This window comes from Nicotiana tabacum, chromosome 19 (assembly GCF_000715075.1).
Source record: "Nicotiana tabacum cultivar K326 chromosome 19, ASM71507v2, whole genome shotgun sequence".
NCBI lineage: Eukaryota > Viridiplantae > Streptophyta > Magnoliopsida > Solanales > Solanaceae > Nicotiana > Nicotiana tabacum.
The window spans coordinates 18,878,137-18,894,852 of NC_134098.1; the positions used below are offsets into that span (position 1 = coordinate 18,878,137).

General features: G+C 34.3%; 1 protein-coding gene across 2 annotated transcripts; it reads right to left on the minus strand.

Moving 5' to 3' along the window:
* Nucleotides 1-1,055: 1,055 nt before the first annotated feature.
* On the minus strand, nt 1,056-10,532 carry LOC107789442 (TATA-box-binding protein). Of its 2 annotated transcripts, none has more exons than XM_075239722.1 (10): nt 10,302-10,532; nt 9,474-9,565; nt 8,740-8,827; nt 6,333-6,404; nt 5,276-5,326; nt 4,953-4,997; nt 4,044-4,136; nt 2,260-2,361; nt 2,090-2,163; nt 1,056-1,386 (listed from the first exon to the last, which is right to left on the minus strand). In XM_075239722.1, coding segments are annotated over exons 2-10 (603 nt in total). In that variant the 5' UTR covers nt 9,551-9,565; nt 10,302-10,532; the 3' UTR covers nt 1,056-1,385. The 2 variants fall into 2 exon arrangements, with proteins under 2 accessions (XP_075095823.1, XP_075095824.1); XM_075239723.1 differs by having other exon boundaries at nt 9,474-9,577; nt 10,302-10,441.
* Nucleotides 10,533-16,716: the final 6,184 nt, after the last annotated feature.

The following is a 16,716-nucleotide window of genomic DNA, read 5'->3' on the forward strand; positions in this document are numbered from 1 at the left end:
TCATTCTCGTACTGGCTCGCTGCTATCTCTTTTGGTGCCTAAGCTGCGTTATTTGAATCTAGATTGTCCATCTTACATAGCTTTCGTATGACCCATCATTATAAAGGTAATTGGTGAAAAAGAGAAATGAAATGTCATTTACTACACAGTTTGAGTTTCTCAAAAGGTGCTCCTGGCCATCCACAAGTAGTTTTATCAAATTTTGACCCCCTCCCCCTTTCTTTCTTTCAACAACTTTTAAAGTTTAAAAAAGAATTACTCCCTCCGTTTGACATATTTTACTTATTAAGAGTCAAATTGTATGTGTTTTGACCAATATTTTAAAATATACTTTTTGATCATATGTATTTTTCGTATAATTTTTGAATATTTAAATTTTATTTTAAAATACTAAGTTAAATTAAGTCAATTTAGCTTAAAAATTTAGTCAAATTGATTCTCGATAAGCGAAGAATGAGTACTTTATTTCTAAATAGTAAACTGATTACTAAACAACTTACTGCTAGAAAATATTTACCTATATGTTTGGTATGATAGTCATTTTTAATGAAAAGTATGAAAGTTTCTCCGGTTGGAGCGCACAGATTACTTCCCCTTACGATAAACTAGGGGTCATTGAAAGATTCATATACTCAAGCTACTTCGACCACTGTTGGTTTACATTTTTCGGATCATCGTCGAGAAAACACCCCGAGAGCTAAGCTTAAAAGCTAACTGTTTTAGCAGTAAATGAAGGAACTATAAACATGAACAAGAACAACACAAGATTAACAAGCATCAATGTGGCCAAAGTTTAGGGAAAGGACAATTGTGGAATAATATCATATCAATATAGTCCATAGTCCATAGTCCAACAAAAGAATGGCTCACCCACACACAGTATATATAAAGCTAACATGTCTATGCACAGTTAAAACTGAGAAAGTATTCCTCACTTCATTCAAAGTTGGGTTGGCTGATGATTCCCGGTTGAGAGGCAACTATATTTTTGTACATAAAGCTATAATTTAGGAGCAGGAAAAACTTTCGACACAGAAGGCAAGTAATACAAATACTTTTCAGGTCCGACTGAGGAGAACTAAATCAAAAAACCGCTTTAAAACATTAAGACTCAACAACTACGAGAATCAGGAACCAACGACCAGCTCCCTTTTTTTTTTCTCTCCCCCAATTGAATTTATGATATGCTACAAGTGAAGTAATACAGTTATCGGGATCCTCCTAAAGTTCCACCCTATCAGTTTTAATTTAAACAAACGTCCATAAAAGCTGATGCCTCATTTATAGAATATCTACAGTTAAAGAAAAACAAAGAAGTCTCCAAATATGAACCACCCTGCAGTCAGTCATAGCAGATGCTCCACTGCATGAAACAGTCTCTCAACTCTGCGAGCAACCAACATCAGTAATATAAAGATGAGGATTAGTTCGCTACCAATATAGAGCAACAAACTGCATTTACTTGATATAAAATCACTTTAGTGCAATAGAGCTCCCTACAATTGCACATGGTGCTCAAATAAAGAATACCCCGCCCCTCTTTTTTTCTAAAACTAATGATCTTCTCCTGAACTATTTCATCTTTCTTTTTTGAGTTCCTCTCAAAGCTAAAAGTTAACGCCACAGGAGCTTCAACATTGCATGGCAAAGACAAATAAATTTTCTTCTCTTTAAACATAAAGGGAAAGGGAAACATTTTCTGCTACAAGCATCTCGGTTTTCCTCTCACCAATAAATGGTTTCACTATTCCATCCAAAAGCAAGACATACAAAATCATTTTTTTCGTGGCATCTAATGCATTAACTACAAATAAGAACTAGAAAATTACTCCTCGTGTATTAATGCATGCTAAATAACTGACTAGCTTTTCCCCAGCACTTAGAAGTACCAACCCCTTTATCTCATATTTAAAAGGCTATCATCAGAATACCCTCCAATTGACAGCGAAACTACAGTTCATTAAGCTGGATTTGAGCCAGCTTATCACAGCTGTCAGAACACCCCCCCCCCCCCCGTTGTTGAGTAATGGACTAATATTTTATCACCCAAAACAAAAGTTGTGCACATACAAACAACCGATTGCCATACCATTGCTGATTCTTCCTGAACTCAGTAAGAACTGGGTATATGTTCTCAAAGGCAGTATATGTCTCATCTCTAACCTGAAATTCATATAAAATGCTGAGCATGGTAAACCACCAGCATAACATGTAGAAATTTAAAGAAGAATCCATTAGAAGGCAGAGACTATGTATTACCTTAGCTCCTGTGATGACAATTTTCCCAGAAACAAAAATAAGCAGCACTATTTTTGGTTGTTTCATGCGATATATTAATCCAGGGAATAGTTCTGGCTCGTACTGTACCAAGAAAATTGGAAGATGATAAATACAGGGAGGAATATCAAAGTCAATATATCTGTCAGAATTCCCACTAAACAGCTCCTTCGACATTCTATTTAAGATGTCATGATTCTAATGAATATATCAAGGTACTGAAACTCGAGCATTGCCACCTGGCCAACCACTCGGAACTATGTACCAGTTGCTTTTCTGGTCAGAAACAAGGGTAAAACTCATTTTACATCACAAATAATAAGTGATGCACAAGGGACAGTTTACCACAAATCACTAGAACTTAGCACAAACCACTCCCTATTATGATACAACATTTATCCCATGAACTAATTATTTACCAAAATTGGAACATGTTTACAATATTGCAAAAGGGAATGCAGTGACTGCGAGAGAGACTGAGGACTGCATAGTTATAGCAACAGTAGTTTGACCATAAAGAAAGGAAGCAAGTGCGTCGATTGGCTAGAATTGGAGCTAGATTTTATTTATCTTTCCGTTCTTCTTACCCCCCCCCCCCCACATGCAGAAAGGAGGGGAATATAGCACCAACATCACTGGTAATATAATCAGGAAGGTCGCAAACTTTCGGTATGTAACAAATACTAACAGGCTGCATTAGAAGATCCAAAACACATGCTGAAAGGTTCTTTGCCAATCAGTGGACTCGAGCCTACTTGGACACAAATCAAGATCTAAGTTCAGCTTTAACTATCTTCATCAAAATTCAGTTAACTAAATGGTTTCTCTAAAAATGGGTGATAATAATTACAGAAAACAAATCGATCTTAGTACACATACCATATTTTGTAAATGAAGTTAAATTGACTGACATAACTATATTATTTAGTAGGAAAAAATATTATAGTAGTAATTGATAAATAATTGTGATGAGGAAACATCAAACCATGGTTTAAGTTTGAATTGTTAATGGATATAATTGGTAGAAGATCTGAAGTTCTACAGTGTGTCAAATACTTCAGACTTGTCAAAGCACAGGATGTCATCAATTGGGAATGGACGATTATCATTCATGACCCAGGTTTTGTCACTTCAATTCGGCACCATTTGCAGCTAACCCATGGTTAAACCAAGACCATCACTAGTGACTTTTCTGGTTGATAATGACCCAACCAATTCGAGGAATAGATTTTTGTTCTCAAGCTTGTTTGCTTATTCTATGCTAGCAAAAGCATTGTTGACCTCACAGTTTCACATAAAATTTCAGAGTCCTTTGAAGTTCCGTGCATTTCAAATAACATACGTTTTAAGGCAATTGACATGAAGAGGTCAACAATGCCTAATATCTCAAACCACTGATACATCAAATTCTAAGAATTTTATCTGTTACCATTACAATTGCAGGATACTGCATATGAAAACTGATAAATAGGAAGACATATCGAGGAAAAAGGTCAGTAATACTTCCAACAAATTCAAGAGAAATGATACATCGAAATTTCAAAAACTTGATCTGCTACAGATACAATTAGAGGATAATACAAAAGAAGACTGAAAAATAGAAAGAAGGCAAAAGCTGATTCTTGTCTGACGGAGTAACCCAACCAAATAACCGCAGATCAATCAGATGAAGGGCTTATACCTTATAGGTATAACAGGATTGCAATTACAATATTCACTAGATTTATGAATACTAAGAAATAGTGATATAATATGTCAATACTTACACTTGAGAAAGCACCGTGGGCATATGCAAGGCCTTCAAGTCGAATAGGAAATTTAACATCACAAGAACCAACTATATTCTGGATCTTAAAATCCTACAATGGAGCAAAACAATTCAAATAACTGAAACATATAGCAGAAACAGCAAAAAGAACAAAATTGCAGCTAGACTAGGATTATTTGGCAACTTCTCCTATAATTGTGTATTGTTTCCAGAAAACTAGGAACAAAGAAGAGAAGCTTTGCCTAGAAGCGTTTTAAGTCATTCTGAAGCATTTTCAAAGCACGTGTCAATTCTTGAAAAAACAAATATAATGTCTTAGCCGCTTCCAGAACATTGCAAACTGCGTACTGAAGGCTTTCAAGCACATATCCCAGCTCACAACGGTTATAAAGTTTTCTCTGCACAACTTGTTGATTGAGGATGTGATTTTACCTTTGGCCTTGGTTCTAGGGAATATCAAAGCACCAGACTAGCCTGTCGAATAGATCACTCCCTCTGAAGGCTCAAATCGATATTCTGATTTTTCTTTTGTAGTGATATCATTAATATACTTAATGTCTTCTTATTTATGTATATGGGAAAATCCTTTATTCACGTGAAAATAGGTACCGGCATTGACAGGTTAGGTCCATCCAGCTATAGTGGATTAGATCCAAGGGTAGTTATGAGGTAAATTTTAGAAAAGCGTTTGCACCCTATGATGGACAAATGTTCCAAAATATGTAAAGAATGCAGTAATCAGGATGGAAACATAAACATATTTTTCCCTTTTTTTTTTTTTCTGAAGAGGCAGTTTTTCTCCTTTCCTATTCCTTATTTTCATTCTCACATCCAGGATAAGGGAAGGGGATATGTATAGTTTTCTATAAAATCTCAATAAACTGAATAACTGAGCAAAAGTGGTTACCTTAAACTTGGCTGGAAAACCAAGCTTTTGAATGATTCTAGCATACTGTAAAAGATTAGGAAAACATCAAAGTAAGAAAGATAGGCACTTCAAATAAAAAGAAAATGAGAACTTGACAATTTATGAAAATAACTACTGAAGACATAAAAAGCCTGCTGAACAGTTGGAACCTTTTCAAGAAATATACTAGACAGATGCTAAATCCAAATTAGTATTGTCTGATTCATTGAACTTTCTGATAAAGTTTGTCTGATTCAGTGAACTTAGATAAGCATCTGGATTCATCATAAAGGATACAATACTAGCTATTAACTAGTACATACTTTCCGTGCTGCCAACTTTGACTGTTGTTCACTTTTTGCTCCAGTACAGACCTGAGACAAATAAATTCACAATTAGAAGGCATGAGTTTTAAGCAGAAAGTAGATAATAAAATGAGTATTTCTGGATAGCAATGAGAAGCTATGTTGCTCAGATCCTTCAATAGTCTTGCCGCACCCATGTCGATCCTACACGATTTGGGTGTGGGTGTGGGAGTGGGTGTGGGAGTGGGTGTGGGATCTGCACTCGATTTAGTCAACCTAACTTGGGTGTTTGACTTCACCTATCGCCAAGTATAGGTTGATTGGGTATTTGGTTTGACTTTTGAGGTTATGTCATATACTCCCTCTGTTTCAAAAAGATTGGCACTATTTCCTTATTAGTCTGTTTCAAAAAGATTGGCACTATTTCCTTATCAGTTTGTTTCAAAAAGATTGGCACTATGACACCTTTCAATATTTCCTTAATAAGAAGCATTTATAACCACACAAATGTTATGACAGGTTTCAGACCACAAGTTTCAAAAGTTTTAGAACCACACAAATGCTATGGCTTATTTAAGACCACATATCTCAAAAGTCTTTCCTTCCTTATTAAAGTTTGTGCCAAGTCAAATTAAGATAATCTTTATGAAACGGAGGGAGAGTGTGTGTGTGTGTGATATATTAGAACACTTTACTATTTTACCAGATAACTTATGAATAAAATATTTAAGTCTTAACAAAGAATTTAATTATACTAGCTTTTATATAATTTCAATAAACTGACGAAATATATATATATATATATATCGTAATATACATTTATTGGTTTCATCTTAACACCCGCACCCATACTCCTACATGTATCCCCGAATCCCAAAAGTCGGGTGATGACAAATCCGACTTCTAAATCCGAACCCCTGTCAGGTGCCCACACCCCTATCCGAGCAACATAGATGAGAAGTTCATGAACAAGGTTAAATTTTAAGTTCCAGAATTATTTGAATCAATCAACAAGATCAGTGACAGTGTCAATACTTGCTAAGACCAAACCCATCAAAAACCGTTTAAAACTTACCATCTTCCCAGAAGCAAAAATCAGTGCTGTAGTTTTTGGTTCTCTAATTCTCATGATCACTGCAGCAAAACGCTGAAAACACAATAACTAGTTAAAATGATATATACTTTCATTCTCAATTGCTTGACAAAGATGCACGGATGATGCAACAACAAACATCCATAGCTAGTCGGTTCAGCAGATTCAAGTGGAATACAGGTTTACGAAAGAGGTTACACAGTATAACTTTGGAAGCAAATATAAAACAATTACTACTCAATTGCTCTACACACAGATTCATGTCATAGTAAACAGTTTACATAGATGCCTCATACTAATGATAGAATACCTACTTTGAATGATTCATGGATTACTTCGTATGAAACTGAGAATAGATACAATCTTATATATTGTCAAACCATAAATAGGAATATCAAATATATCATCTTAGAGCTCAAAAATCAAGTGAACAAAGTAGGGAAAAACAAACATACGAGATATCACTGACTAAGGAGATCCAATTACACAATGGTGAGCAATTCCTAGCTGACATGGGCAAGTTGGTAACAAAGATAAGACTTGGATAAGTAACAAAGATACTCCACATTGAAGACTAGGTGACCATCAGATAAGACTTAAAAATAAAGTGAGTTGTTAAGTGCCAAAAAAACACCAAATTGGACTTATGATTTGCGGATCATAGTTGTGGTACCCCCACCCCCCACCCACCCCCAAAAAAACAACCCTTAATACCTAAACCAAAATGGAAAAGAGGGGAAAATAATGGACGCAAGCAAACCAAGCTGCTAAGGCTCACGAGCACCCAGTTTTTGTAAAAGATCAAGCTCCATATTTTAAGCAAAACTCAAGCTGACTCATGCTCTGATGAAATGATTGCAAACCAAGTTCAATTAGTTAAAATTGCATGGCCATATATGCGTGTACAATATATAAACCCCATGATCAACTATGCTCAACTCACCACAAGTTGCAAGCCAAGCTCAACAAGTTAATTATATGTGTACATATAAAGAAGATACCTAAATATTCTTTTAGATATTCTAAAAACCTCCAAACGGAACTCTCTCAATTCAATCTCACTAATAATCTCTTTTCTTCTTAATCTCTTATCTTCTCTCTCTATCTCCTCCACTCTCCCCTATATCCATCATTTTATCTGTCCATTTCAAACTCTACCTTCCCCCCTCCCCACCTAGGGTTCTCTCAAAAGGATAGTTCACTTTCTTCATCTCATTTTGTTCTCATTCTTCTCTCTTCAACCATAAATATCATGCAACTGCCATAATGAAGCTTATTCTAAGTATGTTTGATCCCGAGACTGAGATAAGGTTAATGAGGAATTTTAAGTGCACTGTGAATCTAAAACAGTTTCAGCATTTAGGGCACTGATTAAAATATCAGATACATAAAGATGTGACATCCCAGTGCCATACTTTCATATCTAATCAAACTGGCCCTGGTGTTGAAAACAATTTCTAGATGTGGAAATAGAATAACTCCTATATCTTTTTTATTATAATAGGATAACTCCCATATGCATAAACACATCGATATATATTATATTTAAATATAAAGACTTCTATATCAGCACAAACAGTGGCAAAAGACATTCTGTTTATTTGGGATTCCACAAGAAATATTCTAATAAATTAGACATTCTCCAGTTTTATGTAGAGAAAGAATGAAAGAGATGCAATTGATTTCATTCTTAGGGGGTTCATCCTTAGCTTGTTACAATAAATGAAGAGACCAAGGCCTTGATCGAACTCAAGTTGGTCAATAACTAAGCTGAATGAATACAGCTCGTACTTTAATTTTAATTAATCGAGCTGATCTCAGAACTTAGTTTTGGAACTACGCCGAACTAGAGCACAAGCCTCAGCTGAGACGTGCTACTGGTGACCAAGCATTCAAAAAATAAGACCACTTTGTTCACAAGTCCTTATTCCGGTCTCTGTTACTCGCTTACGCTTCTTTTTGTGAGCACTAAATCTTAAAAATATGAAAGCAAAAAAGAAATGAATCCATTCACAAAGTTAGATCTTAAAACAAGTCATTTGCAAGGAAACCGCTAAAGGGAAAAATTTGAGAATGGCCTCACAACAGTCACATGCTCAAACAAAGTTCACTTGATCCTGCAGGAGGCACCTATTATCTCCCCAAATTTCACCGCCAAAAAAGCAACAAGTGAAAGTTAATTTTTTTTTTCAAAATCATTAAGTTTAAAATAAATCATTTTGCAAAGGAACAGGTTAGCACACGTAACAAATCTCTGACAATCTCATAATAAGGAGATCTCAATGCACAGAACTCCATTCACATGTTAGATAAAACTCATTGTGAATGTGCATTAAGAGGATCAATGATCTTATAAACAATTATAACAAACTATGGCACATAAAGATACCTTTGGATTGTACTCTGCATTTCGAGCTTGAAGTGCAATGGCTTTAAGGTCCAACTTGCAGTCCAGATTTACTGTTGACACAATATTCCTAGCAGTGAAAAAGTATGACAGACACATAGGTCAGTTAGAGGAAATCTACTTTCAAAATCCAAACTACTGAGAGCTTGCACCACTAAAGTTATTCACCACCAAAAGTACTTTTATCACTTGTTGTTCAACTTTTGTAAACCGAAAGTGTGCACGTAAGCAACACAAGAAAATTTGCCAGGTAATAGAAGAGAATTATTAACTAATTACATATTTCTGTCTTTCGATGTTATTACTCATTTAACAAGAAGACTGAAAAAGATTTGAGAATAATATTATAAAAGTTCTTACACACGTTACTTTTAAAATAAAATAAAAAATAAAAAATTGTGCACATATCTTATTTGAAATTCGAAAATTTTATGAACCAAACTTTCTTCTTTTCAGTTCCCCGTTTTCAGTTTCTCTCTTCTGCTCCATCCGTCTTAATGCAATTAATATAAATATTTGTTTTCCCAAACATAATTTTGACAAGTTAATAGAACTCTTTGAGTCTGAATATTTCATTCCAATGATCGTTTAGAAAGCATTAAATACTATGTTTTCGGGGTAAGCGTTAATGACCAATGACTTGTAAACAATTCGTAGACCCTATTACTAGCATTTATTGCTGATAAACATAGTAGAAGTAATGAGAAATAACTTACTGGAGGGTAGGGACTATTCCAGAAAGGTGCTTGGTGAGATCCACTGGTTGGCTCCCTTCCAATCCCTGATCCGCCATTCCTCTTTTAACTCCCTACACAAACCTCTACAAAATGGATTAAAGTAGCAGATATTATCAATATCTCCTTCATAAAGTATACTAATACAGCAACAACTACACGTCAATCCCAAGCTAATTGGGTCGACTATATGAATACTCACTATCCAAGTCCCTCCACTTAGATCCATCTCAATTCAACATTCAAAAGATTAGTTCACTAACACTAAAAGTTATCTATATTTTCTACAAATTCAATACATCTCCTTCATCAATAATAAAAATAATAATTTCTCCAGCTAGAACTAAAGGATAAAAGACCAGAGGTTCCTTGGTACACAAAGCCGGACCGTAGTGAGGGTGCCAGTGAAATAGTGTAAGTGACACAAGACAGTTAAAAGAACCTAATAAAACAATAATAACTCTTCCCCTAAAGAAGAAAAATCCAATATCAATTCTGCACCCTCAGTCTCACCCTCCCCAATTTTTTTATTTTATTAATTGTTATTTCCCATTCAAGCAAATCAGGAGAATTAGGACAAGTTTGCTTATGCAAAATCAAGTGTATGTGCGAGTGTGTAAGATTTTCAATAGAACTCAACACGGAAAAAGAATGACTATAATGTAGCGCAAATTCGCACATAATTCAGACATAGACTTTGATTCAGCTCATATAAGAAATCGTTGCAATAAAACTCGGAATATTGAGGTTTACAACTTGCTTAATGAAACAATATCAGACGATGATGAAAAAATTGGTTCAGATTCAGACCTTTGAGTGTAAAATCTAAACCTAGGGTTTGCTTAAATTCTGCTGATTCAGAGCTCAAAATTGGAGCGAAAAGTTGATTTTCGAAGGTGTACAGAAAGAAAAATAGGAATTGAAGCGGTAAGAATTTGAAAGAGAAGTTCTTTTATATGATAGAGGAAGATTTTTGTAGAGGTAGAGGTTATATAGAGGGGAGAAAAAAGAGTTGGAAAAGAGGAACGATTTGAAGAGCTTATGCGAAGACGTGTGGGATTTGGGTATTTGTGTGATGGGGTGATGGTTATAATTTACTTAATTAACCTTGTATGGCTGAATGTTGTTTAATGTCTTGATGGGTAGAATGGTAATTTCAATACAGGCGCGTGAATGCCAAAAAGATTCGAGTATTTGTGTGATGGGTATTAAATTACGGAATTAACCTCATGTGGCTAACAGATGGTCCATGTTTCGAATGGATAGAATAGTAATAAAGCTTTGATCAATAGACAATAAAGGCTATAAATGGCTAAATAGATCATGACACGTGTCCTTTTTATGTATTTTTCTTATGGAAGTGGGGAAATTATTTTGCTCATAATATGAGTTTTTTGGCCTTTTACAAACTTATTTTTAGTTTTATGACCCTACCTCTTTTTTTTTACACATAGAAGATTTACTTTTACACATGAGAGATCTTTCATTTACACATAAAAGATCTAAAAAAGACATTTTCTTAAATTCAACATTGTAAAAGGCCAAGAAGACTTAAAACCTCTTTTGTGAATGGAAATAGGTTTTAATTAGAATAATTTTTATTGCTAGTTTTAGGTGAGACTTAAAATTTTTGGTTTCGATGGAAGAAAAACTTTAAATTTTTTTATTTTAGTAGTACAAAGTAAGATGTAGTATTTTAGTATACAAATTAAAAAGAAAATTTGAAAATATGCATTAAAACTAGAAAGCATGAGATAAAATCTATATATTATTAAAAATCAAAGAAAAAGGCATCACATTAAATCAAGTGGTAGACTAAAAAAGAGCCACATGGCATAATTAGTTATTTAGTTAAAAATTAGTTATTGGTTATTATTTTTGAATTTAAATATCTATAAATTTCAAAAAAAAAAAATTACCAATTCAAATTGGAGAATAGTTTCTTCCTAATAATGTATATAGACGACGACAAGTGTAGATTTTGAAATTAAGTTGGTAGTCGGAGTTTAATTGCCAAGTGTCATAACCATACGATGACAAGTGTAGATTTCTAGGAGAATTCTCCAATAAAGTTGGAGTTTTAAAATTATTTTAAAATAAAAAATAAAATTTTAAAAAATAAAAATTCGCCAATTCAATTTGGGAATTAGTTTCAAGTTGGAGTTTTAAAATTATTTTAAAATTAAAAAAAACTTTAAATTCAAATTTGGAAGTAATTTCTTCCTAATATGATAGTCTATATACATATCAATATCTATCTATATATCTATATAAAATAGGAGAAGCAAATCAATGTAATAATGTCAAGTATAACAACAAAAATTTAATAATTTTCACATTTTAGGACAAACCTCCTATAAATTTGGGAATTCATAAATTATTTAAAAATAAAGAAAAAATAAAATGAAAAAAAAAGACATAAAGAAAAAAATAATTGTCAATTCAATCTGGGGAGTAGTTTCAAGTTGGAGTTTTTAAAAACAAATTAAATAAAAAACTTTAAATTCAAATTTGGAAGTAATTTCTTCCTAATATGATAGTCTATATCCATATCAATATCTATCTATATATCTATATAAAATAGGATAAGCAAATCAATGTAATGATGTCAAGTATAACAACAAAAATTTAATAATTTTCACATTTTAGGACACCTCCTATAAATTTGGAAATTCATAAATTATTTAAAAATAAAGAAAAAGGGAAATGAAAAAAAATACATTAAAAAATTTAAAAAAATTGCCAATTCAATTTGGGGAGTAGTTTCAAGTTGGAGTTTTAAAATTATTTAAATTTAAAAAAATAAAAACTTTAAATTCAAATTTGGAAGTAATTTCTTCCTAATATAATAGTCTATATCCATATCAATATCTATCTATATAAAATAGGAGAAGCAAATCAATGTAATGATGCCAAGTGTAACAACAAAAATTTAATAATTTTCACATTTTAGGACAAACCTTCTATAAATTTGGGAATTCATAAATTATTTAAAAACAAAGAAAAAAGGAATTGAAAAAAAAAGGACATAAAGAAAAAAAAATTGTCAATTCAATCTGGGGAGTAGTTTCAAGTTGGAGTTTTAAAATTATTTTAAAATAAAAAATAAAAAACTTTCAATTCAAACTTGGGAGTAATTTTTTATGAATATGATAGTCTATATCCATATCAATATCTATCTATATATCTATATAAAATAGGAGAAGCAATTCAATGTAATGATGCCAAGTGTAACAACAAAAATTTAATAAGTATCACATTTTAGTACAAACCTCCTACAATTTTGGAGATTCAAAAAATATTTAAGAAAAAAGAAAAAAAATGAAAAAAGATATAAAAAATTAACTACCTAAAATTACCTACTCAAACATGGGTGAGTGTTGATTTAGGTTAGTTAATTTATTTGTTTCTTTTGTTTATATCATTTTTATTTTTTAAATAATATAAATTATATTTATTCATTAAAATTCAAACAATATTATTGAGAATAGTAGAATAAAATTTAAAATTTAAAAATTATTTTAATAGTAATAAAATATTTTTCTTCTATTATATTACAAAAAGGAAGAAGCAGACAAAAATATTAAACAATGTAATATGCTAATAAAAAATTTTATTAACAATAAAATAATACTAATAATTGGATAATATAATAACGAAATATACAGAACAAAAAAGTTATTCGATAACTATATAAGTTCCCTTCAATTAATAGAACTTTTATTCATTCAAATTCAGACAATATTATTGAGAACAATAGAATAAACTTCAAAATGGGTATCACACAAAATAATTGATAAAAACTCAAGTCAGGTTATTACTATCTCTAGGTTGAACCCTTTAATTGGGTAAATCAATCTCTCAATTGACACAAAACAGTTGATAAAAATTCAAGTCGGGTTTTTTTCTTTCTTTGGTTGCGGCCGCACAATTCCTTCTCTGTACCGCACAGTTTGTGCTTCTATTCCCTTTTATTGCCTTGTGCTTAGACTACTCCTTTTTTAGTCAGATTTCATCTCGGGAGCCCAACTTCCAGCATTCCTGTAATTTTGCACAATTTCATTAGTTTCGGGAACACAATTCAATGCTTTTAGACTAAAACAAAAGTTAAAAGGCACTAATAAGTAGTTAAAATCCCCACTTATCAACTCCCCCAGACTTAAGTCTTTGCTTGTCCTCAAGCAAATAATTTAGTTCCCACCTCCAAAAGTTAAGGTTCATTTCAGCGAGTCGAAGGTGAGCCATCCACACATTAGTTGGTACCAACAATTTCCCACACTACTTATGTATTATCAACAAGGCGACAAGTTAAACATTTGTGCACATATAGTTCTAGAGTGACATTTGAGCATCAAAAATCATCTTTACTCATCAAGGACTCTTTCTCAATCATGTAGGTCATCGTGGATTCCAAACTCTTCCTCCTCTACTTTCCGATTGCATGGCTCACTTAAGAATTTTAGCACTCAATCCAAATATTTATGAAAGGTTCACTCATCTCTCTCAAGAGAATGTCGCAAGTACGGCTTCAAGTACTATAGGCTTTTCCCCCATGTAGATCGCTAATAATGTAAGCTCACTAGGCTCGAGATCAAATAGGACTTTTTCGGGATGTAATGAAAGCTTTTGGATTAGGGTTGGATACAATATGATTGAGTGGTTACACTGTTCCTTAAGCATGCCATTTTTTTATTTTTTATTCTCGGCTCACACTTTGCCAGTTCTTTGAGGCACTTTCTTTTCCTTGGGGAACTAGAGAGACTTAACTTCACTCTTTCTTGATCATTACATTCATTTTCTCCCTCTTTGATTTCTCTATGTTTGTAATCATTACCTCTCTTTGAATCCTTTCTAACCTTCCACTTATTCACTTTTTTGCATTTTTCTTTTTGTTCTTTTCTTTTCTTGCCTTTCCTTATCATCATTTCTTTTCTATTTTTGTGCCTTGATACCTTTTTCAGTTTTCTCGTCTCTCCCCCAAACTTACGTTTTTATCCAATTGTTTCACAAGAGTGTTAAGGAAAGCCCGGGTGCCAAGAGAAGGTCACAACAAAACGGGTAAAGATTTGTAACATAGTTATCAAATGAGAAAGACTCGAGGCTTAAATGGGTTGACCAGGGATAACAATATTGGTAGGCAATAGAAAATTCAAACGGGCCAAGGAAAGCTTACAATCACTTCTCAGTCTAAGCAACACTAAGGATTTTGCCTTGAAACATATTCGGGGCAAGTTCTAGACCTTTCGCACGGGTACTTGGACTAGCAACAAAGCATCTCACCCCTCACAGAACTGGATTGTTAAATATGATAGAGTCGAGGGCCCACAACGACCACATTCAAGATTGAAAATCACTATGGCTGAATTAAACCACTCGATGGTTGCCAAAGTCAATACAATAGTCACAAAGTCACTAACTAGAGTTATTTCTTTCAAAAACCTTATTTCTAACCATAAGCACGTAGTTAAGTGTGTTGGTACCAAATGAAGCATGCTGACTCTTCGAGCATGACTTAATTAGGTCTTTTTATTTATTACTACTACTATTCATACCTAAACACCAAAAATTGACTCATTCCCTTAAGAAGGTTGTCACGCCATCTATCATTGGGACGAGTCACCCGGTTCACATAGCAACTACCTTTGAAAATAACCGTGGCATTAAGAAAACCAAAGGCTTACTGTATACTAAAACATATAAAGAAGTTACTAAAACAAACAAATAAGCTACTAACTCAAACTACGAAATAATAATAGAACCAAAAATAAAGAAGCTAATTAAACAAAAACTATTGAATATACATAATGAGAGAAAACTAGAGAATATATATAGAATACGAAAGACAAAGAAAATAATATCAAGTTATTACAATCCAATTGTCTCAGAATGTACCAAATATCATCAAAATACACTCCACCCCCTGAATAAAATAAGCATTGTCCCTAATGCTTAGCAAAATAAGAATAAGAGAGGGGAAAGAGTGAAGGAAACTCCATATGGCTCCTTGGACATCTTTGTGTCCACATCAAGGTCACCACCCTCAGTCTTATCTAAATGGATCTCATCATCCTCAGCTATCGGTGTGACTGGGTTGGTGAACATCTGTCGCACTGCCTCGGCAGTGTCGGCAGCAGAGTCTGGCTCCTCAAACTGGCCAGCTGGTGTTGTTAGTGCTGATGGTGCTGCAGGATCTGGGCATGAAGGGTGTGGGTCAATCAACATGTCAAAAGGGATATCTCCGGTTGCAGCAAGCCTTGTCACCTGCCTTCGGAGCTTGTCCACTGACTTCTTACTGGCCCAGGACTTTCTCATCTTCTTTACTTCTTTGCCCAGCTCTTCGATCACTGACCCGTGTTGTACCAAGGTAGCCATAATGGTGTTCTGGTTCTACAGGAGCTTCTTAAATGTCTCCTCAACTGTTGGGGGAATCAAAGGTGCCTGGAGTAAAGATTGTGCTGCAACAGTACTAGATAGGTCAGACAACTTTACAGTGGTTGTTTGTATCCAGTTGTTGAGGCTCGCCAATGTCTAGGAGACTCGCAACGCAGAAAGTGGAGCAATAGGCATGGGCACCGGCTTCAAAGACGAAGTGGAGACTGTGGCAAGAGATGCATAAGGGGATGTGGATGATGGTGGAGGCATAACTGCGGCACTAGAGGAAGGCTCGGCCGAAGTAGATGGAACATCAACTGCCTCTGCAACTACCCCCGCTGGCTCATCAGACTGTCCTGTGGTGGTAGACGACTGACCTTTTCTCTTGGGGTTGTTCGCATACATTAGTGAGTACCATGAGAAAGGCTTCTTCAGCCGCACATTTGTATCATAATCCCTTGGCTCTACCCTCGCATCCGTGAGATACTCTGTAATAGTGTTGGTATATGGGTAGGACAAGTCATCCTGTTGAGTAATGACTGAGATGTTGGCCGACATCACGGCACCCACATTGATAGAGTACTCTTCCATGATCGAAGCAACTAAAACTACCCGAGGGATCGGGATATAGGTCTTATTCTGGCTCGGGTCTAGTTTGTTATAGACAAAGGTTTCCCACCCCTTTGCCTCAAAGCTCAAAGTGCTCATGTGAATAGGAACCCCTGTTGTGATCTATGGCGGTGGTGGCCCAGGAGCTGCTAGAATCTCTGCTAACCAAGGCCGGGTCTCATCTCCTATTGCATACTTCTCTAAATATTCCATAGGCTCAACATCTTCGAAACCCAAGTACGTG

Excerpts from the sequence above, each read along its gene's own strand:
- LOC107789442 (XM_075239722.1), bottom strand. The coding sequence starts at position 9,550 with ATGGCGGATCAGGGATTGGAAGGGAGCCAACCAGTGGATCTCACCAAG. Across the intron at positions 4,137-4,952 it reads GTTTTCCAGCCAAGTTTAAG|GATTTTAAGATCCAGAATAT; the intron begins GTAACCACTTTT and ends GCTCCATTGTAG. Across the intron at positions 2,362-4,043 it reads CCCACGGTGCTTTCTCAAGT|TACGAGCCAGAACTATTCCC; the intron begins GTAAGTATTGAC and ends TTCTTGGTACAG.